Source organism: Acomys minous (assembly GCF_964271855.1).
Source record: "Acomys minous genome assembly, chromosome: 8".
NCBI classification, from domain to species: domain Eukaryota; kingdom Metazoa; phylum Chordata; class Mammalia; order Rodentia; family Muridae; genus Acomys; species Acomys minous.
In genome coordinates, this window is record NC_140489.1 from 80,987,692 (window position 1) to 81,009,875 (window position 22,184).

The 22,184-nt window shown below is 39.4% G+C and overlaps 1 protein-coding gene across 3 annotated transcripts in view; it reads right to left on the reverse strand.

Annotated features, from left to right (window-relative positions):
- Nucleotides 1-22,184, reverse strand: part of COG5 (component of oligomeric golgi complex 5) — a 300,644-nt gene that overhangs the window by 236,706 nt on the left and 41,754 nt on the right. For all 3 annotated transcript variants that reach the window (XM_084791836.1, XM_084791834.1, XM_084791835.1), the window contains one exon: nucleotides 17,785-17,905. In XM_084791836.1, the coding sequence (XP_084647962.1) occupies nucleotides 17,785-17,905 (121 nt within the window). The remainder of the gene's footprint in view (nucleotides 1-17,784; nucleotides 17,906-22,184) is intronic.

Sequence of the window (22,184 nt, forward strand, 5' to 3'; positions counted from 1 at the left end):
CAAGAGCTGGATGGTGACGAGGTGGGTACCAGGTGCAGCACCAGACAGGGGCCCATGTAGCATGCTATGGAACCAGAGACTCAGGAGAAACGAATCAACAGAGCCACAAGTTCCCCGGGACAAGAAGCTAAGCTGGGCCAACCTCACTGGTTTCTGCAAGCAACTCAACGAAAACTTTGAGGGTCCTCCACTTGCCACCTGCTTGATGGCCCACAAGACCCAGTACCCACAGGAGTAGGAGGCCATCCAGGCCTTCACGGCCAGCAACAATCTGGCGAACGGAACAGGAGCAGGAGAGCTGGCCCTGAGGACATGGAAGCAGGAGAGCTGACCCTGAGGACACAAGAGCAGGAGAGCCGGCCCTTAGGATGTGGGAGCAGGTGAGCCAGCCCTGGAGACATGGGAGCCTGAGAGCTGGCCCTGCCTTGAGGACACAGGAGCAGGCACTGCCCTGAGGACATGGGAGCGGGTGAGCTGGCCATGCCCTGATGACAAGAGAGCAGAAGAGTGGGCTCGCCCTGGGGATACAGGAGCAGGTGAGCTGGCCCTGCCCTGATGACATGGGAGCAGGAGGGGGAGCACTGCTCTGATGACACAGGAGCAGGAGAGTGGGCTCTGCCCTGAGGACATGGGAGTGGGTGAGATGGCCCTGCCCTGAGGGCACAGGAACTGGTGAGCAGGCTCTGCCATGATGACATGTGAGTGGGAGAACGGGCCCTGCCCTGAGGACAGGGGAGCAGGGGAGCAGGTGAGCCAGTCTGCCCCGAAGACACTGGAGCAGGAGAGTGAGCCCTGCACTGAAGACATGTATGACCTGCTGGAACACATGAAGGGCCTGGACCTGCAGATTCAAAGATTAAGAATCTCCTTGACACACAGCAACAACAGGATATCCGACAGCAGTCCCAGTGAGGATCCTGTAATGATAGTGTAGGCCTCCAACCAGAACCATGACTTGTAGCAATGAACATCTGAAAGTAAACATATATGGACAAAAGGCTATACTGCATGATACACTACAGCTTCTGTGACAAGATTTTTTGTTTGTTTGTTTTATTTTACTGAGAGGAGGAGAGGGATTTTGGTACATGACGTGTAAATCATAGATATTCAATAAAAGTAAAAAAAAAATTAAGTAGTAAAGATCATAACTCCCACTGCCAAACATATTGCTTTTGAATTTACAAAACTCCGAAATTCGTATATTCATTTTCATTCACTCATGTAAGTTGTGAAACTCCAGGAAAAGTATTACTTTGGTAAAGGAATAAAACCCACATTTAAGTGAATAAAGAAGCTCAAATTGTCATCTTACAAATATACTTGAGAATAGCTATACATTTCAATTGTATACTCTAAAGATTATTTTTAAAAGGAAGAATGAACGTCAAGAAAAAGAGCTTTTCAGTCATAAGAAACATTAAGAGCCTATGGACTGATTCTACAGTAAATTTGCAACATGATAAATAAGTAACCAGACATATTTCGGTTTGGAGAGGAAGCTGCTTTCTGAGATATGACCTTCTCTCACCTACGGGTATAGGCTGGCTGGCCGGCATGCCTAGGGCCGTCCTGCCCACCATACTAGCACTGGAGTACAAGTCCCCAGCACTGTTTTCAGGGATCTAACTCAGGTCCTTCCACAGCCCTCAAGATGTGTGCTTAGAAGAAACAGAAATCCAACCCTTCTGCTCTAGCTGTGTGACCATTAGAGTGCCACCTCACCTCAGGAGGCTCTGTCCATCTCTTAATGGCATCACCTCAAAGACTGCGGAGAACTAGCTCATGACATAAGACATTGTACTTGGACCTGGTGATCAACACAGCACTTACCACATTACTGCAGAATTTGTTTAAAATGTCATTCAATTATGTGATAGGCTTTTGTTTGTTTTGGGATTTTTGTTTTTGTTTTTTTGAGACAGGGCTTCTCAATGTAGCCCTCACTGTCCTAGAACTCTAATTGTAGACCAGGCTAGTCTAGAACTCAGATATCCATCCACCTGTCTCTGCCAACTGGTGGGATTAAAGGCATGAGTTGCCACCACCCAGTGTGATAGTCACATTTAAAAGGAATACATTATAAAAATGAATTCACTATGACTTCTTTCCTCAAGACATACTTCAGGAGCTTTGATTTCACTTTTAAGTATTTTTTATTATCCTCCAATACTCATCTCTACTGTAGAATAAGACTTCAATATTTGATTCTTAGAAGATAAATCTGTGAGAAAAGCCAGGTGTTCCAGTCCATTCTTGTAATCCCTGCTGAGGCAGGAGAAATGGCAGCAATCTAAGGTCAGCCTGAGTTACACAGGGCATCCCATGCCACCCTGGGCTGCAGAATAAGACACCATCTAGGCATAAAAAGTCCATGAGGAATATATGCATAAAAATAACAATCATAGATTTCTAAATGAGAAGATGACAAAGACAATTTTCTACCTGAATAGTCACCTAAAACTCTCTATAATGTTGGAGCATCTTCTTCAGCCTTCTGGCCCAATATATCTGACAGACATATTTGTGAGGCAGAAACTATTGAGGACTTGCTTACCCTGCTTTGGCAGAATTTGGCCATTGAGTCTGCCTGCAGTCAATCTTGCCCTTTTTTAGCAAAATTCTGTCTATGGTAGAAAGTCTCTAATGGAGCTGAAGACCAGGTAGCTTAGTTTTATAATGAAGCCTAGTTGTTTAGGGGTTAAGATGATTTTAGGTCTAGATAGATGTTTTAAGTTGATAATGACAAGATGTGATGGAGATTGATCTACAATCAGAATTTTAGACACATCAAGATAGGAAAGATGTTTTCTTCAAGGCTATCAAATACATATAGTCAAAACACTAAGAATGTGACGTTTATATAATTCCTTATTCTGAAATGGTTCTTCTTGCTATAGGTAGTTTATTGTATATGTATCAGTAATAATATAAATGTATATGTAACAAATAATAAATTTTAAAAACAAAAATGTGTTTCTAATAAAAAATGACATAGACAAAAAAATAAAAATAAAAAAATAACAATCGTTTTCCTAGAACTGTAAATGTACTTTTGAATGCAGAGAAGTAATGCACAACCACAGCCACTTGTGCCCATTGTGATCATTAAAATGTGATGGAAAAAAAAAAAGGATGAGAGACAGGCAATCTTTGGGGGCCCTGCTAGATGCCAGGAAAAGGCACAGACAGTCTCTAACTTCTGTCTCATTAAATTTCTTCAACAGTCTTTAGACCTGGGAGAGAAGTTGCTCAAATCTAGAGTCACCAAGACAGATTGGGATGGAATTTAAACCATGGTCTAAATGGTTCTAAGCTCAACTGGTCCTGTCTCAATCTAAATGTCACAGCAGAAACATTTATAATCATTTCAAGTATAACTTTATATTATTTTTAAATATTTACTTTTTTAATGTATGAGTACACTGTCTTCATGTACACCAGAAGAGGGCATCGGATCGTATTACAGATGGTTGGTAACCACCCTGTGGTTGCTGGGAATTGAACTCAGGACCTCTGGAAGAACAGAATGTGCTCTTACCCACTGAGCCATCTCTCCAGCCCAGTTTTAGAATCTTGAGTCTTTAAAGTGTTAGCAATGTATCACTCTGGTGAACGAAGAATTTATGACCACTGTTGTTCTGACCATTACATTATAATAACTAGCCTACAAGTACACTTTCAAGAAAAATGTATATAACAATTGCTTTCAGTGAAAATCTTCCTAGCCATTCCTTTTTCTCTTTTATTTTTCATTATTACAGTTTGGCTCACTTTAAAATATCAATTTCATTACTTAGTCTTAAGTGGTAATTTTCTACATCAATTAATTAGGTGGCTATTCTTAAAGAGTCCCAAACTTTGTCAGTAAACAATATGACTGCAAAGTACCTTTTATGTATCCTCTGCCTCAGATAGCCAAATTTAGTATATATGGCTAAGACTGGAATATTTGTTTTATTTTTTGAAGAGATAACCCTGAGTATACTTTTCGGCCCTGATCAAGCTGGAGAGTCTAAGTTACCATATGGGGACTCTGTTTTTTTTTTTTTACAAATCTCATCCCAAGTAAAGCTGCAGAGCAGTGGTTCTGATCCTTCCCAGTGATGCCACTCTTTAATACAGTCCCTCATCTGTGGTGACCCCCAACCATAAAATTATCTTTGTTGCTTATTAACAATTAACTGTAATTTTTCTACTGTTATGAATTATAATGTAAATATCTCATATGAAGGATATCTGATATGTGACCCCTGTACGGCTGGGTTGGTGTTTCAACGTGACACAAGTTAGAGTCATCAGAGAGGAAGGAGCCTCATCTGAGGAAATGCCTCCATAAGAGTATAAGAAACACTAGCCCCTCCCCATCTCTCTGTGTGGCTGTACATGTTTGCAGGTATGCATGCATGAACATGTAGAAGCCAGCAGTCAGTGCTGAGCATCTTCTTCAAGCATTCTCCATCTACCGTAGTTTTTGTGATAGGATCTCTTGATGAACCTGAAGCTAATTAGCTGGCTAGAGGTTGACCAGCAAGCTCTAGGGATCCCCCTATCTCTGCCTCCCTGACATTAGAATTATAGGCACATGCTGTCAAGACCAGCTTTTCACATGTGTGTTGGGAATTTAAACTCAGATACTCACAATAGTGTGACAAACACTCTACTGACTGGGCCTTCTCCCCAATCCTCAAGACTTACACATTTTAAAACTTCTTTTAGAATAGACTTGGGGCAGATGGAGAGATGGTTAGGTGGTTAAAAGTACTGGCAGCTCTTCAGAGGACATGGGTTCAATTCCCAGTACACAAATGAAAGGTTAACAGCCATCTGCAAATACAGTTCCAAGGGACCCAACACCCTCTTCTGGCCTCCCTGAGTACTGTACACACGTGGTAAATGACACAAATGAAGGCAAAACACTCAAACGTTTTTAAAAAGTAAAATAAAAATTAGAATAGTTTCCCAAACAAAACCTAAATTTGTAAGCAAGGCAAAAGCCAACTAATTTCAAGTAAGCAAATTAGGAAACTAGAGTTAAAGAGCTCACCATTCTCTTTCTTCATCCAAAGTACAAGATTTCTTCAGCAAATACCATTTTGAACCTTTAGCCTCAACAGGAAACTCAATAAAAAAAATTTCCTGTTCACTGCAATGAAATCCTGATTAAATATGTTCTTATTTCCATTAAGCTCTGGGCTTTGTCCCCAGCTCCACAAAATGGATGTCTCATTTCTTTTCCAATTATCTGTTGAGAGCAATTGCCAACTTCTATCACACAATCTGACTTGATTCACAGCCCTGTTCTTTGACCTCCAACACCAACAACTGCAGATCACATAATTTTCATGCCTCATTTTCCTGTCTTCATCATCCATCATCTGACCTGGTTTTTGCCTTCCTCCATTTTTTTAAGCAGTTAGGGACTGACAGTGAAACATAAGAATAATGAACAATAACTTCACTGTCTCAAAGCCCATACCTTAGCTATAACTACAAAGTGCTTTTTGCCATTCAAAGCAGCATATTCATAGCTTCTACAAACTAGGGGCATGGACATCTTTGAGGTAACCATTATGATGCCTAAAGCAATCTGTTTATTGAACTTTGCTCATCTGAAGTCAGAAGTCAAACCACCGAGCAGGACACTATTGTTATGGAATGAATTTATTATGTTAATCTCCAGTGCAAGTGTGTTGGTAGGCAAGGCGTTAGGGATATGTTACTCAATCCTAGCCGACATTACAAATTAATACTGCTTTTAAAAGGGCTTATAGGAGTATGTTTTCTCTCTTGTACCACGTGAGAACAGATCTCCCTTAACCCTACCCTTCTGTGTGGGAAAGACTGTAAGCTTTGTCACAGGTAAAAAGCAATCTTGGCGGGCTTTACCCTTGGACACCCCATGGATACATTGTGATAGACAGAGTGGAGCCATCCTGGGCCTGGAAATGAAAGATCCCCAAAGGGAGACCCTCACTCAAGCCTCGGGATGGCGCACACCCAAAGACACACAAACGACCGTCTTGCTGTAAACACATGAGGCAGTTTATTGGCGGAGCTCTGGGTTGACACGTATCTCACGCAGGAGACAGAGGGGTTGACCCAGAAGCCCAGGGGTTAGGGGTTTATATGGGCAAGGGTCGGGGGGAGTGGGAAGTTTTGGCGCGGCCACACACGATTGGTTGTTTCAAACATTTGAACATCAGCAAATTGCATAGGCAGATCTGGGGTAAGCTCAGACTTAATCACATGGGTACAGTCCTTGGTTCCTGTCTTTCTTGGAACCTGAGGGTAGATGTTTTATCTGAGCTAACAACACATCTGATTAAACTCAAACCTGGAACATTGTGTGCGGGCCTCAAAGAGGATTAAGCAAACACCATAAAATTGGATGAGGGGTCTTGGCTCATTACTCACTTGATCATGTCCGGTACCTGCTTCTCTCAGGAATTTGTCCTTGTGTATCCTCCCTATCTTTTATGGCCAGCTGGTCCCTGGAACACTCAGTAGGCCTTTGTCTCTTATCTCCGCATTCTTTGTGACTTACCATCTGGGACCTTGGGCTAGAATACCTGTCGACCTGCACTTATGAGTTAGAGAGCTCTGCTGTTCTGGTTGCTTTAATGCTAATTAAAAATTTTCCCTTTCAGAAATCAGGAAGCAGACCTGAGGACTCCACCTGGACTATTGTTTTTCTAATCGACCCTCAATGAGAGAGAGAGAGAGAGAGAGAGAGAGAGAGAGACCGAGACCACCCTTCACACCTGACACAGGCAGGCGGAGAGGAGAGAGCAGCAGCAGGTGCAGACCAGGCTTGAGTGCATGTGGATCAGCGAACAGGATGGACCAGCACGCAGGCCAGAGACACCTAAGGACGTGTCCCGTGGAACGGATACCGGAAGGTTCACTCTTTTTTCCCTTTTGTGTAAGCTAGTTGGGTTGTATAATAAAGTTTAATTGTTAAGAAACAGAGCCTACACTTCTGCCACAGGCAGACACAACAAGAAGGAGCTTATGAGATGCCAGTATCTTCATCTTGAACTTCCCAGCCTCCAGAATGATAAAAGGATAAATGTCTGCTCTTTATAACTTACCCAAGCAGCTACACTGTTTAAGTACCACACAAGGGGTCACTACACCATATTAGCACAATGTTGTTAAGATCAAGAGTTCAGTTTAACTGCTCAGCTATTGTACAATTAAATAGGACTGCTATCAATCACTAAAGTCATTTATTTAAATAAGTTTTATCTAGCAAATTCTTACTTTTCTTAAAGAACACCAGCCTACTTTAGGCTGAATAAGCTTCTCAGTGTAAAACAGCACTTTCTTCTAACTCCAGACTCTTCTCCCCTTGCTTCACTACTGCAAAGTCCCCCAGATCTTAATTCTGAAGCAATTTACCACATCACTCAACCATGCTGAAGATCCCAACTTGGATAAGACCTGGGAAGCACAGCACTGTCATCTAACAGAAATAAGCAAACTTACTCAAGTGCTCACGAGACAAGAGTAAACTACACAGAGCTAGACTACTCATGACTCTTAATGACCCACTGAAGACTGTAGGAAGGCTCCTTCACAAAACTGTCAAAGTGAATAAGCAGCTTTCTATGAACACAGTATCTCTACAGCTCTTCTTAGTATCTTAGAAGCATTAATAAATAGGGGGGAAAGGCCACATAAAATTTCAAAAACTATCTTTTCAAAATAAAATCATGGTTAGTAGTTGTGGGTTTCAAAAATCAAGTACAAACAAACTGACCAAGTGCTTCTCTGCTCTAAATTTGACAATATGACCCACTCTTCAATGCAGTATGTATGTGCCATCTCCACTAATGTCACTTCTAGCTCTATTTCAAAGGCAAAGCGGCCATTCCTAACCTATAAAGATCAGCCTCAAAGTAATTCAGATTTACAATGTTCAGCTTACACACTGGAAGTGCATATGGGAACAGGGAAATACAAATTAACTTAGCCTGATCTCTCTAATGGCCTAGCAAACTGGTCAAGCACAGTTCCCTGCAGATAAGTGCTAATCTAGATAAAGCACTTGCAAAAACATGCTATCTGATATCAATATTACAAAGCTAAGGTAATTAAGCAGATTAATACTAGCAAAAACAGAGGCATTTATTTCAAGGGAACAGAAAACAGGCAATAAATCCACACATATAAGCAGTTAAGTGATTTTCAGGAGAGGAGACTTCACAGAATACTTGAGATTGAGTGACACACTGCAAAACTGGTTTTGGTCGTAACACTAAACATTTAGAAAATCCAGGGAGCAGGCGGCAAGATCTAAGTACTTCAACTGAAGACGGAAACACAGAAACCCAAATGGGTATGTTCAATAAAAGACAACATACTAATTAATTCAGCCCCCTTGAAAATCTTAATCCTCCTACTCACCCAATTACCTCAAAGACCCTATCCTATGATGTCATAACAGCAACCAAATTTCAAAATGTGTTTCAGAGGGGACAAAGGCCAACACAGTCAATCAATAACAAAACAGTAAGTATAGATGCATACACGTTGTCACAGATTTGAGATGCAAGATTCCACCCCTTCAAGGAAACAAAGATCTAGGTAATGTCCTCTCGAAGAACAGGTGTGAGCAGACACTCAGGAACAGAACTGACAATTTCTGCCATTTTTCTCCAGAAACATATCTGGATAAATCTGAAGAGTTAGCAAAGGTAGCAAAAACATACACCATAAAATTTTCAGTATTACCTATAAAAGAATTCATAATTCCTTAATTTCTATAAAATATATGACAAGGCAGACTCTGGACCATTTCATTCTGAGCATTACGTCTTCTTGATGAAGATCCTAAATTAAATTATCCACAAGATGTATGTGTGCATTTAAAAAAAAGTTCAAGTATTTTTGGGGTTTTTGTTTTTCTAGTTCGATCATTAAAAAAGAATAGGTTCTAGCGAATGACTTTGCCAAGTATAATTTTCCAGAATTATCTTTCCAAAGTGAACTTGTGTTTATTTTACCACAATGAACATAGAAAAAAATCTGGATCACCATTCCTAAACTCAGAATGGAATCCTAGGTGTGATCATGAGAACCTTATTTTCAGCATAATCATGACATGATGCGTGACAGAAACCCTTCTAATCATCAAAAACAACTTCAAGTTCCTACCACATAAATTAAAACAAATGAATAAATCTGGGTCCTATTTTATTAACATATCTCTCAAAAGGTCATACCTGTTGTTCACATTACACTAACTTGCCAAATTCTGTAAATACAATTACAATTGTAAATTGACACTGAAGCTGCTAACATAATACTACGCTAATTTCATTTTACCACACCCAAGTGATTAAGAACAAAAAACAACCTATTTTCTTCTCACAAAGAAATGAACCATAAGAGCAATAGGATTCAGACAACACACCCACCCACCTGCACAACATTATAGAGTCAGGGCTCCACCTACACACCCACCTGCACAACATCATAGAGTCAGGGCTGCACCTACACATCCACCTGAGCAACATTATAGAGTCAGGGCTGCACTTACACACCCACCTGAGCAACATTATAGAGTCAAGGCTGCATCTAGGTATGCCTAAAATTCTGAATAGTAGCTATCCTATTTCCTCATTATTAACTTAAAATATCTATCTAGGATACATTGTAATTGACTGCTAAATATGCCTTTTTTTCCTTTTGAGGTCTATGTAGTCCTGTAGTCCTGGTCTGGAATTCACTATATACACCAAGCTAGTATAAAACTCACAGAGATCCTCCAGCTACAAAGTGCTGGGATTAATTAAACATGTGCCTCACCATACCCATCTTAAAATAGCTCAGCAATCCCAGCACTTGGGAAGGCAGAGGCAGGTGGATCTCTGTGATTCAAGACCATCCTGGTCTACAAAGCAAGTCCAGGACAGCCAAGGCTACACAGAGAAACCCTGTCTCAAAAAAGCAAAAACAAAAACTCAACGAAGCTTTACTACAAGAACCATTAAGTCATTAACTGGCACAATCATAATTTGTTGTTTAAACATGGTATATCATAAATAATGCATACTAATATCTTATATTTGGTTTTAAACATGAGGTGATCCATACTTCACTCAGAAGCCATTCTCTCGTTTTCATTTACTATGTCATCATTTAGGTTTAGCTTTATAGTCAAGATAACCTTAGGAAGCAGAATGAAACTGTAAATTTTTTCGTGAGTTTTAAGGAAAGCAGTATAGTAAGGACCTTGGTTTCTTTAAAAACACAGAAATGCTATGTGAATTATGTTTTTGTTTTAATACCAGGTGTGGGATATGGGGCTGCTTCAGACTGTCCACAGCCACCAACTATAATTTGTCTTCTGATCTAGCAGGGATGTGCCTTCGCCAGCAGAAGGCAGTTTGTGTTTGGAATTCTGCAGAGGGTCTATTAATGCTGGGGCCCTGCTGTTCCCCTACTGCGCTGTGCTGGGATTTGTCAACTCATCATGCACAGAGAGATCAAATTTGACCCACAGAACCCCCCTAATCAGCAGGAAGTAGTCTAACGATATCGACACCACCTTTCCCTCTGTATTTGATAGATACATCATTTCAAAAACTAAAATACGCTCAAGATAAAAAAAAGTAATTTTTTGAGCTGGGAGTGGTGGCGCACACCTTTAATCCCAGCACTCTGGAGGAGAGGCAGATGGATCTCTGTGGGTATGAGACAAGCCTGGTCTACAGAACAAGTCCAGGACAGCCAGGGCTTACAGAGAAACCCTGTCTCAAAAACACAATAAAGAAAAAGAAAAAAGTAGTTTTTTACTTGAAGATACAATAGTAGATATTTTTAATGAAGAAAATTTGTATTTTAGCTAAGAAAACATCAATACTGCATAGTTTACCACAATAACTTGTAAATTTGGAGTATCAAAACACTAACCAATTTGTTTTAGCAAGCAGTATTAATAGGAAAATCATTCTAACACTCAAGATAAAATTTATGATTGAAATTTAGGTAACATTCAAAAGTCCTACCCTTGTCTAGAAAACAACTAAAAAATCATACATGATTTTAATTAGTGGCAGAAACCTAACCTTGTATAGACAAAACAAAGATGGTCAGTAGTGGGAAGCCTAAGAAATTCAAACTATGGCTCCTCATGACCCAAAACCTTCACTGTATATTACAGGTAAAGCAGTCAATAGCAATATGAAGATGTCAGTTAGCATCAGGCCACATGGTGTGCCTCAAACATCTGACCAACAGCAGCTTTAACTGACTTAGCCCAAATTACAAAAAGGCTTTTGATTATGAATCTGTGTGTTCATTTCATCTACAAAGACAGAAAAATCCTACCACTTTCAGCTCAAAGGCTAGCGTTTATCTCACAGCATGCAAAGTTAGGTTTGCAGACTGTAACCCAGCAACAAGCAGCTGCGGGTTAGATAGAAGTGTGCTGGAAGGACTGGTTTCCAGCTGGTGGTGCTACTGAGAGGTGACTGGTCAACAGAATACTATCATCATCAATGGCTTGATTCTGAAGGAACTATCAGATGGTGAGGTCCAGCTGGGGTCCAACTAGGGAAATAGGTCACAGAGAGCTTGTTCTCAAAAACCACAAAACACTGTTAATTATAATTTCAATGCCAAAATATATGTCCCAGAGTCATTCTTATCCTCCACTTCTGCACATATAATGTGTGAAGACATATGATCTTCAAATGAATGTACTTTTAGTAACATGCCAACCGCTATACATGAAGAGATGTCCTTCCAATATGAATAGATATGAGTTCTCAATTAAGTCTCGTTGGCTCTTTGGGTTAGGCTCTGTGGCCTCCTTACTTGCTATAGGTAACAAACTTCATCTTTCGTCTCTTACTTGTGGTTAGTGGCTCTGTACACACCGAGGAGTGAATGCAGTGGGTTCACATATGTTTGGTCACATAATGAGAACCAGTACCACACAGATACAGACACTGATAATACTGGAAATATTCTCATCACTGAAGTGTGATGTGATATATGTATATAATTGTAACAGCAGCAGAAAAAGTTATTGAAATATTAATTCCAATGGATTAAGGAAATACATTCTCTTCCTTCCTAACAATGGCAAGATTGATCAAAATTGAACACTAGTAAAAGTGAAGACGGTTTTGCAAATACTAAACCATAGACTTATAGCTTTAATTCCTTTTAGACGTTTTATATTTTATGTGTGTCTTTGCCTGAATTTCTGTATGTGTAACATGTACAAACAGGTACCCACAGAGACCAAAAGAAGATGTTAGATCCTCTACAACTAGAGGCAAAGATGGCTGTGAGCTACTACATGAAGAGGCTGGGAACCAAATCCAGGTACCTACAAGAACAGCAAGCACTCTTAACCATCTGCACCCACTCTATCCCGAGAGATTTAAATTTTTAGTACATACACATTGGTTGGGATAAATCATGAGCTATATTTTCTCAGCAACATTTTAACATTTAGTATTTATAAAAAATGTCCAGTAAAGCCAATACTACATTAGAAAAGAGGTTTGAAGAACACATCACTATTTGCCTTACCATATCTATTGGTTCTAGAACATAATCTTTAAAAAAAAAATTGTTGCTATTCTTAAATATGATGGATTGTCATTGAGAATAAATTCTGTACTGGCTAGCCTTGTATATCAACATGACATAAGCTAGAGTGATCCGAGAGGAAGGAGCCTCAGCTGAGGAAATGCCTCCTCCTTGAGCTCCAGCTCTAAAGCATTTTCTTAATCAGTGATCAACTGGGGAGGGCCCAGCCCACTGTGGGTGGGGCCATCCCTGGGCTTGTGCTCCTGGGTTCTGTAAGAAAGCAGGCTGAGCAAGCCATGTGAAGCAAGTCACTAAGCATGCAGCACCCCTCCATGGCCTCTGCATCAGCTCCTGCCTCCAGGTTCCAGATCTGCTTGAGATCCTGTCCTGACTTCCTCCAGTGATAAACTATGATCTGAAAGTGTAAGCTGAATCAACCCTTTCCTCTCCGACTTGCTTTTTGGACATCGTGTTTTCATCACAGCAACAGAACACCTAAGTAAGACAAATACATACATTAAACCCAGGGACAATTTTTGTCTGTGTTTAGTGACTACGACTGATACATTTTACTGCAAAAAATCATAAATTTTGCTATATAAAAAAATTGAGAATTATTAAGCAAAGCTAAGAGCTGATACTAGAACTTTTACACCCTACATAGGAACACACTATGAAAACAATACTCTAGTGTAGCCTGGGACTGATAAGTGCCTCCCGCGGCCATCATTAGAGAAGCATCCTCCTGAAGCAGATTGGGAACAAACACAGAGACCCACAGACAGACATAATGAAAAATGAGAGAGCCTGGAACACTTGGCCCTAAGTAAAATGTCTCCACTAAATCCCTCCAGTCAGAACTTAGGAAACTCTGCAGAAGAGGAAAGAGTGTGAGGACCAAAGGCAAAGGAGGCCAAATCAACAGGATCAACACACTTATGAACTCACAGAGACTAGGACAGCATGCACAGGGCCTGCATGGGTCAGCACCAGATGGGGTCCTAGAGCTGAAAGGAGAGGTGGGCACATGACCCCATCCCTAAGCCAGAAGGTGTCTCCAATTGAAAACCATTTGCACAAGAAAATTTAATTTTCTCCAAGAGAAAACAAACTACTAAGGGTAGGCTGCATGCCCAACAGTATATTGCTAAGAGATAACAAAATCAGTGGCATCTTTGGAAGTTCCTTATCTCATAATGTCATGTCAGGGCTTTTCTTTTTTCTTATTCTATCATAGTTTTTATTTGTATCTTTTTAATTTGTTTCTATGTTTTTCTCCCTCTCTTTATCCTGCAGGTCCTCTCTGTATATATTATGGCTTCCAGGGCAGTGTTTTAGGGAATCTCCTGAGTGTGAACAACAGGGGCTCTGCATCTGTGCCTGCTCTTGGGCTCCTATCCTTCTGTTAGTTCTGTCCTATTCCAGTGTGTCAGTTTCATTTCATCTCATTTTGTTTTATCATTATTCCTGACACTCCTGGTTATTTTTTAATGGAAGACAGAAGGCAGGGGTATTCCTGATGGGATGGGAGGTGGGGAGGAACTAGGAGGAGTACAGGGAAGGGAAACCTTACATAAACTGAATATATTATGTGAGAAAAAAAATCTATTTTCAGTAAAAAGGAAAAAAACAATAAATAATAATTTAGAAAAAGGAAAACATGGTAAACAAAACAAATACCTAACAATGTTTCCCAGGAAAATATGACTTCCACTGAATTATTAAAAAGGCACAGTGTGGGCTGGAGAAATGTCTCAGAGGCTAAGAGCACTGGCTGTTCTTCCATAGGTCCTGAGTTCAGTCCCCAGCACCCACATGGTGGCTCACAACCATTTACAATGAGATCTGGTGTCCTCTTCTGGTATGTAGCTGTACTTGCAGACAGAACACTGTATACATAATAAATAAATAAATAAATAAATAAATAAATCTTTTTTTTTTTAAAAAAAAAGGCACAGTGTAAGAGCTGTTGATAGCCCACTAGCCACGTGGTCTGTAGTGCTGCCCGGTCTCACAACTGGGTTTTACTGAAGGAAATCTTGTCATGTCATATGAAGAGGTAAATGTGTCAGAGGTGTTTTGTGTACAGCTTCCATTATGCTGTAAAGTCTGCATGTAGCATGGAATCTTCTGTTCCCTCACTACTCTGTCCTTACCCTCTGTGGTCTCTAGTCTCTCATTCTACTGACACGCAGCATTATCTGAATGAATATATATGAATATATATGATATAAATACATTATGTTATATATGTTATTGATTTTATAAAGCCAGAGCTGGTAAAAAAGACTCCAAGGAAAGGAATAATACACATATGAACTCACATAGCCAGTGACAAGACTTGTATGTGTTCAAACTGCACAAAATCCCAGAACTGAGAAGAGGAAGTAGACAAAAAGCAAAGCAGGAAGAGACTGTCATTTGACACCTGCTGGAAAAAGAATAATCAGTTTTTCCAATGGAGTGTCACTGGGTTTATCAACCACACTACAGAGCAGACCCTATGCCCAGGAGAAGCTGGTAAACACAAAACACACTCCATGCTTATTTAATTTGTTTCACCTCAGTTTTGTTGTTGTTGTTGTTGTTGTTTTACTACTTGGGTTTTTTATTAGTTTTTTGTTTTAATTTTCATTTTTAAGAGAGAGAAAGAATATGAACTTCGGTGAGTAGGAAGGAGGAAAGGAGCTGAAAGGAGGGCAAAGAATATGATCAGAAGCTGTAAAAGGAAAAAAAAAGCACAAATGACAAAAATTAACAAACTTAAAAGCATTACATACAAATATAATGAACTATTTTTTAATTTGTTAATGTTTTTAATTGAAATAGAACTGCATCACTGTCCCTTTCTTCCCTCCCTCCAAACCCTCCCATATACCCTTCCTCCCACTCCTACCAGTCTCCTCTTACTCTCAAATTGATAGCCACTAGTCCTTTATTGTTACACACATGTGTATGTGTACACGTATGTGTGGGAGCACAGATATATAGTATAATCTTCTAAGTCCAAATAAAAAAATCAAGCAGATGACACACACACAATAAATTTAAATTTTTTAAAATAAAAAAAAGTACCTTTAAGAAATATCACTCACTGCTTTAAAAACTAATTTTTTTAATACAGTCAGGTCCTTTATTTCTTTTTGTACATTAGGCCATGAATTCGTACGGAATGGGCTCCAGCAGCTCAGGCTCCTTCTCATCAGTCCTCACACAGTGAGCTGCTCTAGGTGGCGCAGGCTGGCGCACCAGCTGGCCCCAGGTGCCCTTCTCCTTGGCTTCCTCCTTCTTCTGGTCGTTCTCCTGCATATGCTTCAGGAAGCTGCCCCTGCTCTTAGAGTGCTTGACATGCTCAATGCGCACATTGATGCTCTTGGTGAGAATCTTGCTCTTAACCTGTTTGTTCACAATGATGCCCATAGCATGCTGGGAGACACTGTAGACTCTTCCGGTTTTGCTGTGGTAACACTTATGGGGCACTCCTTTTTCAACAGTGCCCATTCCCTTGATTTCTACAATATCACATGTATGTGGCCAAAGGAACAACTCCATGTTTCCTAGCAAGTTCATATAGCGAGTGTCCCTCCTCTTTCCCTTTGTGTTTGTTATTTTGGCAAGTTAATGGAAGATGCTGCCAAGACCAAAAGACAAAAACTAACTTTTGATATAATATATTCCAGCATAGTTAATAGCATAGTGCCAAGATGAGCCTAACTAATGTCTATATTTAAGCATCACACAATTGTAATATTGAAGCATGATTGTGGAAGACTACTGTACTTCTTTGGTCAATAAAATATAACATAAACATTAGAACAGTGGTTCTCAACATTCCTAATGCTGCAACCCTGATCAAGCTGGAGAATCTAAGTTACCATATGGGGATCTGTTGTTTTACAGGTCTCTTCCCAAATAAAGCTGCAGAGCAGTGGTTCTCAGCCTGCCCAATGATGTCACCTTTTAATACAGTCCCTCGTTGTGGTGGTGACCCCCAACCATAAAATTATTTCACTGATATTTCATAACTATAGTTTTGCCTTTGTTATAAATTGTAATGTAAACATCTGATATGCAAGATATCTGATATGTCTCCCCAAAGGGGTCTCGATTCACAGGTTGAGAACCACTGCACTAGACCAAGACTTTGCAACTGTATAAGAAACAGAAAAAGTCAAAAAGAACATGTCTAACACATTTTCCTGGTGTTACTTTGGCATAATCGTGCCACCAAGAGTAAGCAAACCATGGATATTTAAGACATACATAATCAAAGACCTTCTGAATCTATAAAAGAATAAACATCACCAAGGATTTTCACTTCTTAAAAATTACTGGGTGCCCAATGAAAACAAGAAACCCAACAAAGTCTCATCAAGACCTTTTCTATGTGTACTCACTATCTATTCAAACTTTGCCCTGAAAAACATGGAACTTGAAGCTTGTCATCCAGCAAAACTCTGAACTGTTGAATATCAAGGGCCTAGTTTAAATATCTAAGAAAATAATGAATAAAGACATCTAGACATCTCATCAGCATGGGATTTATCACCTAAATACACAGCATTTCTGCTGGATATTTCCTCCATAGAAATCACAACAAAACCTAGAAACAAGCATCTACAGCCACTCTTTTCATAATTACCAAACACTAGAAAGAACTCAAATTCTCCTTCAACCAGTGACTCAAAAGACAACCCTCATGACAACACAGAATGTATTCTAGCAAACTGCCAGTATACCCAACAAGCTGAATAAATCCCAAAGGTATTAAAAGCTGAAGACGAGAAGCCAACATCTTTTGAAGCTTTTTAGTCATGGGTTTTCTGACTCCATTTATGTATCACTATTAATAGACAAAACTATAATAATAGAAAAAATTATGGTGGCTGTCATGCTAGATGATAAGTGGTTTTCAAGATAGATAAAAATAAGTGTTTGTAACATGACCGTGATCACGGTGACTCAAATTTTATGTGTAAAAATGTATACACACCTGTTCATCAAAACAAAATCCAATTTTACTATAAGATCATTACTAAAGTAAACATCACTTTCAAAACATCTAATTTTACACACCCTTTCTGAAGAGAAACATTGCTTACAACAAAGTTATAAACAGCCATTTTTAAATTTTTAGTAGTATTTGTTGATAGTGATAACAAATGTCAAAAAATCAACTCAGTAAAAACTGTCAAACTTCCACCAATTTTTAATCATGAAAGGACTTACCGAGTTCACTGAGACTCTGCGCAGCTTTTGATATCTCTCTACTTCCCCCTTGCAGTTGTCCCTGGAGTCTCTTACTGAGATATAAGATGCGAATTATTCTCCGAAGCAAATCGCAGGCCACCTGTCCAAGTATCACAATATTAAGAAAGTACAGTAAGGGGCTGGCTAGGAGAGACAGCTCAGTGGTTAAGAGCACTGACTGCTCTTCCAGAGAACCAGGGTTCAATTGCCAGCACCCTGCTCACAACCGTCTATAAGTCCTATTCCAGGGATCTGACACCCTCACACAGACATACATGCACTTAAAGCACCAATGCACATAACATAAAAATCAGTTATATTTCTAAAAAAGTACAGTAGCTCCATGAGGCTCCATTGTGATCATGGTTAATCTGCGAAGCTTTCCATCATTTCCAGATGTGAAAAGAGCTGTTCAGCCATTTCGTTTCCCACTGGGTACCCTAAATAACCACATATCTTTAAAGAACATCCACAATTCCAGATTTAATCTTTACAACAAACTCCAAGTTATCCCAAATAAAGCAAATTTGAGATTGAGGTACTATGAGGTCAAAGACTCTTTTGAACACTGCTCTAGGCCAATGGCTCTGTGTGGCTTCACATTAATTTAAATGGAAAAGTTCAAAAAGCTCCAATGCTAAGACTATATTTCTATGCAGTTAAATCGCATATGTGGGGTGATGAGCACACATCAGTTCTACTGCCTGACATCCCCAGGGGATGGCAATGCGCAGCTGTAGATGACAACTGCCCTGCGTGGCATCCCATTCTGCCTCCACTCCAGCTTCTCTGTCCTTGGTGTCTAAGGGAACAGTCTTTAAAACTCTCCATTTTACTAATCCTTACAAGATGAATTATGTTTATCTGCTTAGATTTTCCTAATGAATTTTATCAAGAAGTTGAAAAGAAAATTAGTAAAGCAAAACTCAAAAAAAAATATTACTTTTACATCACTTCCTACTTCTAATGTAACTGAAGTTAAAAAAAATAATAATAAATCTGAATGTGTGTGCATGCTGTATGCAGAAACTGAGTGCAGAGCTGTTGCCTTGAGGACACAGAAGTGAAAAAAAAAAAAAAAACCAGACTGAAGTTGATCTCCAGCCTCCACGGTGACAACAGAGATGATCTATGCTGCTCATCACTATCACCTTTGAACAGCCCAAGGCTACTTGAAAAGCAAGGACATTTTACTAAAACTCTAAAAGGTATCTATCAGTAGTAAGTAAAGAGTCCAGGGGCTACAGAACATAATGGTTAAGTGCCTAGAGCACAAGCTTCAAGGGCTGAGTCTGGACACCCCTGTTACCATCAACTCATAAAAATCCAGATCCCAGCACTGTGGAAGTGGAGTCAGGAGGATTCCTAGGGATTCCTGGCTCTTGCTAAAGAGTTGAGCTCCAAGTTCAGTAAGACTCCATCTCAAAAAACTAAGGTGGAAAGGAAAGGAAGAATGCACCAGCCACCTCCAGCCTCATATGCATATACATAAATATGCACATACACACAAAAGAATTAAAAGCTCCAGGAAAATGACATCACTAAATATCCAGGTATAAACATTCTTTTACAGGTAAACATAGAACATACTATCCCAGCCACAATCATATACTTATACAGCGCATGCACATACAACATACCTTATTGACAAACATATGTGGTTAGAGGCACTCAAGTAGTAAACATGTTTACTTAAATGCTTTTTATGTAACCATATGATAAATAAGAATTTTCACACAGAAACTGAATGTTTGGACATATCCATCTTTATTATTTAATTTATTTATTGGAGATAAGATCTCACTATGTAACTCTCGCTGGCCTGATACTTGTTATGTAGACTAGGTTGGCCTTAAATGCAAAGAAATCTACCTACCTCTGCTCCTGAGTGATAGGATTAAGGCATGCACTACAATAGCCATCTAAGATCTTCATCTATTAAACATTATTTTCTAAATATATAACATAAGCACAATTTAAAATTCAAAACATAAAAAGGAGCAATGCTGAAAAGTCACCCTCATATCTCTATACTCCAAACTATGCTCTCAACTAAAACAACCAAAATTACCAGTCCCTTGTTTAACCAAAAATTTTTAATTTATTATTTTTTGAGACAGTGGCAGTGCCTACCTGGCCTGGAACTCAGTATGGAACAGGTTGCATACAACCCTGCCTCTCTACCTTTCAAGTGTTAGGATTTCAGGAAGAAATTCCTACCACCTAGGATTGCACCAATGAGCCTGGCAGAACTGGCACGTTTCAATAAACAATGTGGAACCTAGAATCTTTCACAAGCATTCTGGGACTCTAAATACATCATGGGGAGAAATATCAGGTGTTACCCTAGGTCAACTAAAACTGTTGGTCCAAGATGACTCAGTCCTACCCAATAAAGATAATGCCTCCAAGCAGAAAAGTTTCACGTCCGTTTCTAATGCTTTACTCTTAACAATCTTATTCACTGCCTACTACAGAACAGGCTGCTATCTTCATTTCTGTAAAAATTGCCAAAAAGCCAACTCTTATGAGTTTCAATTTTGCACGGTGGTCTCTCAAAATCTACTTCAGGGATTTATTTTCTTAAAAATAGTTTTCAACACTCCAGCCCTTTTTAAAATAAACTTTGGTGCCTCTCCACTTACTGATTAAATTTTCCTAGAATAGCATTAATAAAATCCTTATTCAACAAGTCTTAGCTAATATAAAAGCCATCAATTATTACCATTTCCCTACACACATCCCTCCCCTGTAATCAGTTTCCTTTCCTTGTATTTTAGGCCTTCACTAATCATAAAACATTATAAGCCACACTCACAGGCTTATAGCTAAATGCAGTTACAACCACAACACAGTAAAAACAGAATGTCAGCCAACATGCGCCCTGTCTCATCTGCCACTATTCATCTCTTGCTCCACCTGAGAAAAACCATTGGTTTTTTTTTTTTTTTTTTGGTATGGTGATAACTTCCTTACCTTTACCTATGGATTTGTTACTGAATTAAATAAATCTTTCACCCTCCCTCCCTCCCTTCCCCACTTGCTCCTTCTCTATCTCCCCTGCCTCTTTCTCCCTCACTCCGTGTGTGTGTGTGTGTGTGTGTGTGTGTGTGTGTGTGTGTGTGTGTGTGTACATGTTCTTCCTCCAACCTAAAAAGGGTTTCTTAACATCCACTAATGATAGCCAGTGGGGGATGGGACATTGATAATTTTGTGGGGTTATTTCTTCCATTATGAAAATATGTATTTAAGCATCATGACAGACTCTCAATTTACTGTAGCCTTAATCTTTATTGATGACCAAATGGAACAATTTGAGCTAGTTAAAACCCCTAGGAGCAAGCAACTATACCATTCTGCCTAAAACTAAGAGATTTTTCATTTTCATGATCAAATATTGTGAAATAACTGGTCACCAAGAACATTTTTGAATTGGCTCTGAAGCTCCTTTGTTACAGTCCTGGCAGCTATGGTGGCTGGCATAAATGTTTCAAGATCATTTTATATATTTTATGTAATTCCATCCTGGAATACAACCTGGAATCAAAAATTTCTCAGAGGCCTTTGTTTGGTGGCACACACCACTAATCCCAACAGGTGGAAGCAGGCAGATCTCTGTGAGTTCGAGACCAGCCTGGTCTACAAAGTGATTCCAGGATAGCCAGAGCCACACAGAGAAACTTTGTCTAGAAAAAACAAGGAAACAAAAATCCAAAAGCAGAATGTCAAGATCACTCTTGACATTTTATACTTTCTCATTAACTTTTCCCATAGACATGAGCAGCAAATTTCAGAACTAAAATATAATATGAATATTCATTTGATTCATTCTAGAATACAAATAAAACATTCTGATTAAAACTACGCATATACATACATACAAATGTACATATATATATAAGGCTTATGATATTTTTAAATTAAATTAAAATATCTCAACTTCACACTGATACTTTCCAATTCAGGATCAAAAGTACAGGGTGTTTAACCTTCTATCTTCCATCTTCTATCTTAGACATTGAGAGTGGTGGCTCTTAAGGACACAGCAGATTAATACATTTAAAATAATATAATTCATTTGTTTGGTTGCACAATCTACAAAAAGCAGTATCTAATTAGCAAATAAATTACCATAATATAGAGCCAGAGAGGCCTAGTAACAAGGAAGGTTCAAGGGAGGACCCATGGATCTACCCGGGAAGGGTAAACAGAATAGATTTTTCTGGATGGAGATGAAAACAGGAGGAATCAGGATGGAGGGAGAGTGTACTGGGAGAGACAATTGGAATTGGGGGGACATTTGGGGACAATATAGAAATGTAGCAGCGTGGAAACTCCCTGCACTCTATGAAAATGACCCTAGCAAAATCTCCTAATAA